Source organism: Gossypium hirsutum, chromosome A04, assembly GCF_007990345.1.
Source record: "Gossypium hirsutum isolate 1008001.06 chromosome A04, Gossypium_hirsutum_v2.1, whole genome shotgun sequence".
Lineage (NCBI taxonomy): Eukaryota > Viridiplantae > Streptophyta > Magnoliopsida > Malvales > Malvaceae > Gossypium > Gossypium hirsutum.
This window is the reverse complement of record NC_053427.1, coordinates 86,564,646-86,578,047: the sequence shown is the minus strand read 5'-3', so window position 1 is coordinate 86,578,047 and position 13,402 is coordinate 86,564,646. Positions and strand designations below refer to the sequence as shown.

Sequence of the window (13,402 nt, the reverse complement as noted above, 5' to 3'; positions counted from 1 at the left end):
GTTTGCTTCTATCTTGATGTTCATGAGTTCTTCTTGATTCTACCCTAACTCATGAAGCATATTTTGATTTTTGGTTGTGTTGTGAGCATTCGGTCATGAATTAAAATGAAGGAAATGGTTGTTGTTTCATGTCCTTTTGATGAAAAATGGAAGATAGGTGAAGTTGAGCCAAGCAAATGAGCATGCATGTGCCTTAGATGCTAAGGGAAAAATCGGCTAACATGTTGTGATTTAAAATGATGAAATGAAGATTATGCTTAAGTAAAATTATAGATATGTGATGATTGATTGGTGATATGCATGTTTAAATAACATGCATACAAGGTATGTGTGAAAGAGTGATTTGGTAATAAATCTGTTTGGGACAGCAGCAGTAACGTGATTTTGAAAAATCACCATAAATTGTGGGAGATGAGTTAGAAGCTGAATAAATTATGTAATTAAATCTTAATGAGTCTAGTTTCTTATAAAAGAAACCGTGTAAGCAAAAGAATTGTCGATGATGAGATATTTGAAGTGATGTGGGACAGGGTCAGAATGACTTCTAGATCCTCTATTCTGTCTTTATAAAATCATTATAAATTGTAAAAAAAATTTCGTAAGATGAAATTTATATGCTTAGACTCTTTAATGAGTCTAGTTTCAAATTAAATAAACTAGAACATATTTTGAATTCTGTACAATGAGAAATTTGATTCGTAGTGAGGAGTGGTCAGATTAGTCAAACAGTGAAACAGGGGAAACTTTAAGAAAAATCTGGTATTGATTGGCCAAACCAAAAATTCTGAAAATTTTATGGATGAAAGATATATGAGTCTATCTTCAGGGAAAATTAACGGCACTTGATTTAGAGTTTCGTAGCTCCAGTTATAAATGATTTAGTGACTGTTGCTCAAGAAGATAGCTTGCACTGAAGTTATGATTATGTGGTAAATATTGACAAAAATTTGCTAATGAGTTGCTTATTGATTTCTTATAAGCTTACTATGATCAGTAGGTGTGAAAGTCGAATATATATATGTATATATATTATATTTTGAAAGTGATGCTCGAATAGTCGAATAATGACTAGTTTAAAATCTTTGAATTTAAGCTCAAGAGCATAGAGGGGCAAAATTCGGATAAGGGAAAAGAGAAAGTAATCGAATAGCCGTTGTAATCGTTCGGCAACATTCAAGGTAAGTTCTTAAGTGTTTAAGCTTGATTCCTTTTTATATGCCTAAGATTTAAATTAATATGGTAAAGGGAATGTAAATTTTATTTAGTTAATGTGCCGAATATGTAATGATTTAAGGCTATAAGCTGATTATGGCTATTATGCCTAAGTTGAATTGGATTTGGAAATTTGATGCACTAAATGAGTGTTACAATGAATAAACTATGCCGTATATGTGCTGGTGGAGATATCACGATTGTGATTATTGAATATCTAAAGGAAACCATGATGTGTATACAATTATTATATTTAGTCCGTTGTGGTAGCCGAAGGTGGCTTGGTACTAAAGTGATTAAATGTGAACTTCGATGAGGTAACTGTTAGTGATCGATGATATAAGTTATGCATTATAATATATATTCGGGTTTCATGTAACGCCCCCTAACCCTATACCGTCATCGGAACAGGGTTACGAGACATTACCAGTCAGTACAGTCCAATTTCGGTCATTAATTAAAATAAATATTTACACACATCCTAGTTTTAAGATGTCGTCCCTTTAATGGGCCCTCGCGGTCCAATATGAACAGTAAATTCAATTCGGGACTAATTTAGAATCACTACGAATTTTTAGTAAATTTCAAAATTCATACTACATACCGTTGCCAACCATAATTTACTCATTTCATGAGTACATCTACAACCTAAATGACTCTCATAAAACATCCTAGGTACATGCCATTACCAATAATTAACACACTTTACCTTAATGAATTCGGGATCGAACTGGGATGCTGATTCAACGTTCTATCTTTACTAAACCTGCGCACGGAAACAAACCATACGCTGAGTATGGTATACTCAGTGGTATTTCCATAATCCGAACACTTAATAATATAACAATTAAACTTAAAATCACAATAACAATTATAAGTATTCATTTATTTGTTTTATAGATAAATTTTCAATTACTTACCATATAAATTCTATACAAGTCATATAACAAACACAATAACATATTTGTTCGATTCTTTTCATTTACTTACCGTATAAATTCTATACAATATATTCACAATTCACTTGTTTTCACACTTTATTTCTTAACAATATACCATTTTAATTCATTTTAACATCAATCATCATCCATTTGAACTTCACTCATTTCATGAACCTTTTGGTTCATGTTTTCAATCTCATATCTCATATCTCAATTTCAATTCTCAATTCAATTTCTCATTTCATTCCAATAGCTCAATCAATCAAATTCACTCGACTTATCTTTTCACTTATTTACCCCTATTAACAAGACTCGGACCTTGGCGGATACACGGATCCAACCAAACACACCAATATGGCACCCAGTGCCTCATCGGATAGTTTGAAGCAATATTTGACACCCAGTGTCTCATCGGCCTAGTCGAAGTAAAGTTGGTACCCAGTACCTCATCGAATCTATCCGAAGAAATATAGTGACACCCAGTGTCTCATCGACTCGAGGTCGAAGAATCCCTGAACACTTCCAATCCTATGGCATGCCAACTATATCCGACTCAGCCCGATACTGTTAATAGGGTATTCAATTCACTTTCAAATTTTTTCAATCAATACACATTTTAATTAATCACATAAATTCATAATTCAATACAATTCAATTCACTTTTCAATAACAAATATCCAAATATCACAAATCTCATATTTAAAATTTTCAAATAATTTATATTTCAATTCAATTCAAATAATCAATATATTCAATATTCAATATATATATATCTATATATATACGCCAATTCAATCAATATAAATTCAATAATTTCATGACATACTATATCAATCCATTTCATTTGCAAAACACAATAATTCTTACTTCAAAACACTTAATATACATATTAAGAAATAAATTCAACAATTAAGTATTAGGTTCGGATTATAGAAATACAAACCGTAATTTTCGAGCTAACTCCCGTTGACTTTGTCTTGTCCTTTCTTAGACGAGATTTCTGGTACCACATTGACTACGAAATTAATACAATTTATAATCATTAATACATTACTAATTCATATCTTGAGTTATAGAATTCTAAATTAAAATCCGCTAATTTTTTCTGAAACTATACTCACAAATCTTCTTACAATAAAATTTTCAGAATTTTTGGTTTAGCCATTAAGTACAGTTTATTCTTTAAATTCACCCCTATTCTGCTATCTGACAGTTTCATTCCTTCTTCACTAAAAATTAATTATCTCACAGTACAGAACTCGGATAACATTCTCGTTGATTTCTAATGAAAATAGACTCATTAGGGATTCTAAAAATATAATTTTAAGCCTCTAATTATTTTTATTCAATTTTTGGTGATTTTCCAAAGTCAGAACAGGGGAACCCGAATTCATTCTGACCTTGTCTCACAAAATTCATTATATCTCATAATTTACAATTCAATTGCTTATATCGTTTCTTCTATAAGAAACTAGATTCAATAATATTTAATTTCATATTTTATTCATCCTCTAATTCAATTTCTACAATTTTTGGTGATTTTTTTCAAACTTAGACTACTGCTGCTGTCCAAAATAGTCTTAGTACAAAATGTTGATTTACTTTAATTTCAATTTAATTCTAACTAAATTCACTTACTTTTCTATCTTAATTCATACTTTATTTCTATTCAAATTTCATCCATACTCTCATTTAAATATTAAATTTCCAGCATACTTTCCTAATTTCAAAATTTCATCAATTTAGTCCCTACAACATAAAACTTATAACTTACTTTACAATTTGATCATATTATCAATTCTAGCTTGAAATTTACTCAATTAAACCCTTAATTCACTATTTTATTCAACATGAACTATACTTGAAAATCTATAAACTCTCAAAATATCAACTTAATTTCATCAAAGTCTTGTTCCAAAGCTTCTAAAACATCAAAATTTAAGAAGAAATGACTTAATTGACTTACCAAATTAAACTTTGAGCCTTGAAACCCAAATTTTCCTTTTTCTTTTTCTTTCTTTCTTTCTCCCCTGTTTCTTCTCTGTTTCGTTTGCTTTCATTCTGTTTCTTATGTTTCTTTACTTATTTATATAATATAATATATAATATAATATACTATAATATAATAATAATTTAATATATATATTTTAACACATAAAAAATCTCAGATTTTTATGTTTATGCCGCCTCACTTAGGACAAATGGCATAATTGCCATTTTGGTCATCTTCATTTTCTTTTATTCTACAATTCAACTTTCATCATTTATTCAATTTAGTCATTTTTCCTAATTACTCTTAATTAAACTAAATTTACTTAATTAAACTCTAATTAACCACTCAATTGACTTCGTAAATATTTTTAATAAATATTTACAAATCCATTTTTCAGAAATGGAGACCCGAAAATACACTTTTTCGGTAACGGTAAAATTCGGGTCGTTACATTTCAAACCTAACAGACGTAATTCCAATGAAATGACATCGGACTTAAAGGTCTAGCAGGCTTATGGCCGGTGATGAAATCAGGTTATTACCTAGCAGGCAAATTGCCGATAAACTATTAAAAGTGTGGTCCTATAAGACTATGGGCTAATACGATATGTGGATTCGTTCCGTATAGTAAATTATTCAGGTACGAACAACCTAATTAAGTACATGTAAATTAAATGAATTTGATGATTGATGTGAATCGAACGTATAAGAAATGGTTTCATGTTTATGTTCAACTATGAGACCTTGTGTTAAATCGACAATCGAATTCGTTCAAATACATTAAGTTGGTCAGGTATGCGATATGTACTTATGCATGTTAAATCGATTGGAATTGAATCACAAATGTGAATTGAGAAGCATAGGTAAAAATGCCTATATGTGAGTAAGGGTAAAACTATCGTAAATTATCAATAAGGATGGGCTATGTGCGGAACCATCTTATAATTGCTAATTTGAAAGGTTGTGTACGAATCAGTGAGCAATATGCACATATTAGATAAATTGTGACCTTTTGGTTCTACCTGAATTAAGTTGTGCGATAAATAATTTATGTATATGACTTAGAGTCGAATGGTCACTATGGGTTAAGTTTGAATGGTGAAATTGATATGTGATATTTACGTATGACTTTTGAACCGAAATGTAAATGATGGTGTTCATAAGGAGCTTATATCCGAATGTAGCAAATGACTACTAATGTGATATGTTGAATGAGAGGTGTTAAAATATGATTAAATATGCATGATATTCGATGTATATCCGGGTTAAATCCCGCAGGCTTCGTGCTGGTATTATATCCGGGCTTAAAGACCGGCAGGCTTCGTGCTGGTAAAATATCCGGGTTAAATCCCGCAGGCTTCGTGCTGGTATTATATCCGGGTTAAATCCCGCAGGCTTCGTGCTGGTATTATATCCGGGCTTAAAGACCTGCAGGCTTCATGTTGGTAAAATATCCGGGTTAAATCCCGCAGGCTTTGTGCTGGTATTATATCCGGGATAAATCTCGCAGGCCTAGTGCTGGTATTATATTCGGGCCTTCGTGCCTAGTAGACTTCGTGCCGGTGATGTGTATTCGGGCCTTCGTGCCTAGCAGGCGTAATGCCGGTGAAATGATATGTTATGTGAATTCGGTGTTCCTTGTAAGATAAGGGTTTAGCCGAATGTTAAAGATGAAATGATAGTGTATTGTATCATGCCTATATGGCCTAATGGCAAGTATAACATGTTGGTAAAAATGGAATATGCTTTTATAATCGAATGATGTTAGTACTTAATTGATATGAATATGTTATATGGAACTTGTTGACTTGATTATTCGGGCCTTTGAGCTTAGCAAACTATAATGCCGGTGAGGTACTATTCGGGCCTTCGAGCCTAGCAGGCTATAATGCTCTGATATCAGGCCTCGAGCCTAACAGGCGAAATACCGGTGATTTGAGAAAAGTCCATGACTAAGGTACCTAGTGTTAGGTTGACAAATGAATACATTCAGTACGTTAAGTGGGCCAGGTACGCATTATGTACTCATATGTGAGTTTGATCTGCAATGAATCATAAGCGTGCATTGTGATACATACGTGAATAAATGTTATAACTATATCTATGATCATGATACACCGGGTCAGGGTGTGAAAGTATGTGAAAGTATTCGATTTAATTATGTTATACGAATTCAGATTAAGTGTGATAAGAATATTGAACGTACATTATGTGTTTGTGTGTATTCGGCCAGATGGCAATATACCTAGAATATGGCCACTTAAGAAATTGAATAATCGAAATATAATTGCGTTTATTTGTTTGCATTGCTTAAGACTTACTAATCTTATGAAAGCTTACTCCGTTGTTACATTCCTCTGTTTTATAGATTGTTGACTTCAGTTACCTGCTCGGGTTGGAGTTCGCCGGAGATATTATCACACTGTCGAGCTCACGTTATCGGTGTAGGTAAATCCTAGTATTTCGAGTCTATGGCATGTATAGAGTTTTAATGTTTTGGACCTCGTAAGCTCATATATGGGATAGATTGCATGTGAAAAGAAAAGTTTTAAATTGATTGAAATTTTTCAGCACGGTTTTTGTGTGATTGACTGAGTTTAAGTCGGGTAACACCTCGAACCCTGTTCCGGTGAGGGATACGGGCGAGGGGTGTTACAGTGTTTGTGAAAATCAGACCCGGGTTAGTTTTGATTTGGCAGTGTACAAGTTGAAGGTTAGAAGTCTTCCAGTTTCTAAGCACAAATTTGACCCAGTTAATTCCCTGCATAGTTCAAGATAGGCTCGTGACGGGCTTTGGCAAAGATGGCGTTGTGGAAATATGAGTCAAGGTGGAGATTTGTTAAATATGACTCCTATTTTCAGTTAAATTTAAAAAATAATCTTTCAGTTAAACTCTGTTTACTTGTTTCAATCAAGCACTGATTAGTTTAGATTATTTTATTATTATTTGATCTATGAATTTAGCCTATAAATAGGCTCTTTTACAACCTTAGAATATATGCCCATTAAAGATTAGAACTCACAACACATTTAGAGAATTTTGTGTTTACGTTTTGCGGGTTCTTTGTTTTCGGGTTTTCGAGGTTTAGTTTTTATCTCCATCTTTTTGTACTCTTCGTTCTTTTGCCATTATAGTAAAATTATCTTTACCCGTGATTTTTTATCCTCTTTGGAGGGGTTTTTCCATGTTAAATTTGTGTGTTCAATTTCTCAATTTATTCCGTTATTTTCTTGTTCGTTGATTAATCGGGTCGAAATCCTAACAAATAGTTTTGGATTGATTGCAAAAAATAATTAATATACCATTGTTATTTTGATATCAGATAAGATATTTGAATTCTCTGTCAAGTAAGCTTCGGTATTGTTAATAAAGCTTCGGTATTTAAAATGACTATATAGATAGAATGTGAAATAATAAATAAATGAAAAAATATTATAATAACACTTACATTAATAATCATATCATGGTGATAATAAATAAATGATGTAATTTAAGATAAATAAATAAGTGGAATATGCATGATTTTAAAAAAATAAATAAACATGACATGAAAATATCAAAAATAAATAAAGAAATAATAAGATGAAATATATATATATATAATAAAGATAATAAGAATAATAGCGCAAATAAAAGAATATGAACAATTTAATTTTTAAATGTAAGAAAAAAAGGTAATAAACAAATAAATGAATAAATAAATAAATAAAAACAATTTGTAGAAAGATTGAAATTGAATAATCATAGGGCTTAATTGAAATTAAGGAGTGTAAATTGTAAATAAATAAATAGACTAATAAGGATTAAAATGGAATTTAAACGAAATTACAAGCATAAATCATAATAAAACAAATAAATTAAATAAGAAAACATAAATAAGGACTCAAATAAAATGCGCATAAAAGAGTAGGGACCAACTGGGAAATTATTCCCAGGCCCTCTAAACACATCGTTCCATGGGGACGAAAATGAACTAAAATCAAAATTACGTGGTAAAAATTTAAAAAAGAAAAAAAAGAAATAGGACTGCATTGAAATGTTATTAAAAACGGAAGGACCGAAAGCATAAATATTCCCCTTTAAAAAAACACGTGGATCCTGAGGCGGGGTGGGTCGGACCGCGGGCCGTGTCAAAACAACGTCGTTTTGGACATCTGATGTCACCCCAAAAACGGCGTCGTTTTGGAGGCCTATAAAAACAAAAAATTTTAGAAAAAAATCATTTCCTCTCTACCTTTAAAAAAAAATCCTCTCTTCTTTCCCTTTTCTCTGAAATAGCCCCCCAAATCCGGCCAAGAGAATCGCCGAGCTTTGCCGTGACGGCCGCCGATCATCGGCGATGGCTCTACAGTCCATTGTGATCGGAAAACGAAAAAAGTTTCCTTTTTTCAGCCTTTTGACTTCCAAAGCTCGGATCTAAGGGCTAAAAGCCTAAAACGGTAAAAAAAACTCAAAAAGCTTCGATCTTTTTCGATTCGCCCCTTTTTTTATATGTAATATATATATTTGTTGTTTTTTTTCCTTTTTTTTTCTTTCTAAAAAATAAATAAACACAAAAAAATCACCTTTGAATTTTTTATTTTTATTTTTGTATTTCGATTGGTTTTTTTCAAAAGTCCCCCTTTTTACAATCTGTCCTTTAGGCTTTTTATATCCGATTTTACAACATTATTTTTCTATTTTTCTACTGTTTTGTACTACTGTTGCGTGTTGTTCTTCTTTCTCTTTTTTGCAGGTGATGATGGCAAAGAGCAAGGTCAACAGTGTGGCAGAGGGGTGTCAGACGGCATGCCTACCGACGTGGAGAGGCTGCAGTGGGATTAGGGTTTTTGATTTTTACTGGAAAATATTTAGGTTGTCGGCCTATAATTGGGTCTTAGAGTTTTTAATTTTTTTTGGGCTTTGTAATTTAGGTTTGATATGGATTGTTTTTTTTATTTGGTTTGGTTTGATTTGTTTGGGCCCGAACAAAATTAGGCTTCTGCACGAGGTATCGAGACCTCGATTTTATAAATCGAGTTGTAAATATTTATAAAAATATTTATCGATTGTCATTGAGTTAGTATTAAAGTTTCGTTAGGAAATTTTAATATTTGGATAGTTAATTAATTAAAAATGACTAAATTAAAAAAATGCATTCCCGGGACTCTGTTTCCGTAAATCGTACTCGTAAATATTTTTAATAAATATTTAAGAAGTTAATTGTATAGTTAATTAGGTGTTTGTTAAGTGAATTTGCTTGAATTAAAAGTAATTAGGTATAAGAACTAAATTGCATATAGGGCGAAAGTTGAATTATAGATTAAAAAAAATTTAAGGGGCCAAAGAATAAATTATGCCATTACTTAAAGTTGATGTGGCATAAGTTAGATATTTTTAAGTTTATTATATATATATATATATATAATATTATTAGATAATAATATAACAAACATATAAAGGAAAGAAACAGAATAGAAAACCAAACGAAAAAGAAAGAAAAAGAAAAAGGAAGAAAAGAGAAAGAAGAAAGGAAGCCACGGCCTTAGGGACTTCTTGCGTTCAAATTTCAATTGGTTAGTAAATTTAATCATTTTTTTTGTAATTTTTGTATTTTTAAGACTTTTGTAATTAGGTCCAACTATATGATTCATTAGTTTTTGATTTTATGGGTAACTTTGGAAGTTACCATTGATGAGTTCTAGATGTTTATGATGAATTAACATAGATTTGAAGCTTTAATTTTGTTATTTGATTATTTTATCAAGTAATTTTGATAGATATTGATTTTAAGACTAAATTGTGAAAATTTAAGAATTAGGGTTTGGTATTGAAATTATGAATATCACTGGATGTATGGTAGCCTAAAATAATTAGGTAAATTGTCAATTGAGAAAAATTAGCTCAATTAATAGGATAATTGATAGGATAATTAGATCAATTATGAAAAGTTATAAAATAGTCATTTAATTATTTAATTTTTTTCAGTTTTAATTACCTTATTGATGACAGCTTTTAAAATTGATAAAATAGCAAGTGTAACCTTTAATATTTATATATTGTGTCAAATTAGTCTTGATTTTAAAAAACTTAATTCTCAATATTGACACCTTTTTTTTTTGCTGCTTTGTTGTTTTTTGTGATCTTTTCACCTAAAACGTTAAAAATAAAACTTATTAGCTAAATTTGATTAAAAAATACAAAAAATGAAAACACTCAAAAATTCAAAATAATAAATTTCATCGTTTCTCATTCTTTTAAAAATAATTCTCAATATCACAAAGAAAGACAAAATTGTAAAAATAAAAATAAAACAAAATCAAATTACACTGTGTGTAAATGTTGAATGTTAATTTTTTTTGGAATCAAAACTAAATTGACATTATACATAAATATTAAGGGCTAAAGATAATATTGTGCTAATTCTAAAAGCTACCACGATAGCCAAATGGTGTCAAAAAAGACAAAATTGAATAGTTAGGTGATCGTTTTATAACTTGTCATAGTTGGGTATTTTTAGATACTTTTTCAGACCTATTGCCGATACTAAGTAGCAGTCAAAAATTTGTATCCATTTTTCATGATATTATGCATGGATCAGATATATCATGTCAAATTCTTCAGAAAAAATTGTGTCTTCCACAATAGAATTTGATAAGTGAGATTTCGAGTAAGTGTTTACATAATTTTCTTCTGTCCGAAGAAATGATTCATCGAAATAATGAGTCACCATTGATATCGACACATCTGAGATAGCCAAATGTTCAGGAGTTCCTCTATTCAATCATTTTCCTTCTTTTTGTTGTTGGATATCTCGTTCGTACACATTTTCTCTTTGTTTCCCGAGCCTATAGTGAGTTACAGACAAAGTTCAATAGTTTCTCCAATTAATTTATGATTTAATCCGTCCAATCAGGGGACTTGTTTGAAACATAGTGATGTTTTAACTCTTAATTTTTTGCCAAAAAGCACTCGTAATTACTATTTGTTGTTCTTTTTATGCTAAAATAGATTGAGCTTGGGATTGCCGATGTTATTGAAAACTATGGAAGCCCTATGCCACTATCCGAGCTAGCCACTGCCCTCCGATGCGAACCGTCGCATCTTCATCGCATTATGAGGTTCATGGTCCACTACCGAATATTCAAACAAGAACCCATCAACCAACACACTGTAGGCTTCTCATCGACGCCATTGTCTCGTCGTTTGATAAAAGGTGGAGAAAAATCCATGGCCACTTTTATATTGCTCGAGTCCAGTCCTACTTTGTTAGCACCATGGCATAGTGTTAGTGCTCGAGTCCTTGAAACCGGCAATGATATCTCACCATTTGAAATGCGAACGGGAAAGATCCATGGAGCTACTTCGAGACAAACCCTGGCCATGGCCAACTCTTCAACGATGCCATGGCTTGCGATACTAGACTGACGGTACCGGCGATAATCAAAGGATGTCCCGAAGTGTTTGACGGGGTCGAAAGCTTGGTTGATGTCGGTGGTGGTAACGGAACTGCTTTGAGCCTTTTAGTTAAGGCATTCCCATGGATTCGAGGCATCAAATTTGATCTCCCTCATGTCGTTGCCGTTGCACCAAAATCCGGTGGCATTGAAAACGTAGGAGGCGACATGTTCATGCCTATCCCAAAAGCCGAAGCAGCGTTTTTAATGGTTAGTACTTTTTTTCCCTTCATTATATGGTCTTATACGATTAATCTATACATTGCAAATTGCAGTGGATATTGCATGATTGGGACGACGGGGAATGCATTAAAATCCTAAAAAAATGTCGAGAAGCCATTCTAGAAGATAAAAGGGAAGGTTATGATCGTTTAAGCAGTTCTTGAAGAAGATAAAGAAGGTGACGAGCTAGGTTTCGTGGGGTTGATGCTAGACATGGCGATGATGGCTCATACTGATAAAGGGAAAGAGAGGACCTTAAAGGAATGGAGCTATGTTCTTCGGCAATCTGATTTTACACGATTCAATGTTAAACCCATACGTGCAGTTCAATCCGTCATCCAAGCTTATCCTTAGAAAACAAAATCTATGGCTCTTCACAGTTGTTCATCCACTACTACAAAACAATTAAAACTTTGTTGCATGAGAAATGTTTCAGTCTTGCTCTTCGTTTAGTATTTCCCTTTGTTCAATAATTATTTCAATCTCCAATTCTACCTCTGGAATAATTTTGTATTGTTACTTTGATCCGGATAAGAGATTTGAATTGTCTATCATGTAAGTTTCGAAATTGTTGATAAAGTTCGCGGTTTTAGATCCTATGTACTAAAGTTTGAATCTCTTCATGCACAATTGTTATACGTGGGTTTTAGTTCGAATTATTTCGATTCTTAATTTATTTGTAGTTTATATTAGTTTAATTCAACTTTATAATTCTTCATACATCATCATACATACCTAGATGTAATTGATTATACTATATTCTATTTTTAAATTTTTTTAAAAAAATTCAAAAAGTACGAATATAATGTATCATATTCAAAAAATTTTAGTATAAGTTACAAATAGCACATATTTGATCGATTAGAATTAGAATAAATCAATTCAAAATATAATAGATTAAAAATTAAAATATATTCAAATTTAAACAATAATAAATCTATCTAATATAATAATATTTCATTTTAAGTTGTAACCAATTAGAGTTCGAATGAAATAAATTTTATACTCGAAGAGTGACAATAAATATTTAGGATAAATAATTTGATAAGCATTGATAAACATTATTGATGAAGACTAACACAAAAAAAAATAACAATAATTTATATATTTTTATTTTTATTTTTCAAAAATTATTATTATAATTATTTTCTTAAAATGTCTTTTTGAGTTGACCCTATAAACATATATACCACACAATTTTGAATAATATGAGGTGATGAGCTGCGTCTGATTTTGGGTAAACCATGTCCTAAAAAGAAAAATCCTGTGTCTGATTTTGTGCAGAGAGATTAGATTCCAGGGCACCATGGAAACGAGTAGGGTAGGAAATGTCTGAAGTTCGTCGGGTGGTGGGGAAATGTATCCCTGCTTTTCATTGAATGCTTCCCAAAAAAAAAAAAAAAACCCATCAATCCCACCATCACACACATACACTCACTGCCACATAAATAAAATAGTGGGCAGCAAATGTGAAAGGCATGAAAAATGAAAGAAGGGGCTCGAACTCAATTTTCAAAATGCGACAAAAATTAATCAATTCAAAAAGTATAAATATTAAATCTATAAATTACTATTGAAGTACATTACGGTAAAAGTT

General features: G+C 31.5%; 1 protein-coding gene across 1 annotated transcript; it reads left to right on the top strand.

The window, feature by feature from the left end:
• The first annotated feature begins 9,596 nt into the window (after window positions 1-9,596).
• Window positions 9,597-12,399, top strand: LOC107949122 (acetylserotonin O-methyltransferase-like). Its single transcript, XM_041111663.1, has 3 exons — window positions 9,597-9,702; window positions 11,138-11,793; window positions 11,859-12,399. The coding sequence occupies exons 2-3, from the start codon at window positions 11,533-11,535 to the stop codon at window positions 11,967-11,969; spliced, it is 372 nt and encodes a 123-aa protein (XP_040967597.1). The 5' UTR covers window positions 9,597-9,702; window positions 11,138-11,532; the 3' UTR covers window positions 11,970-12,399.
• The last annotated feature ends 1,003 nt before the right edge of the window (window positions 12,400-13,402 follow it).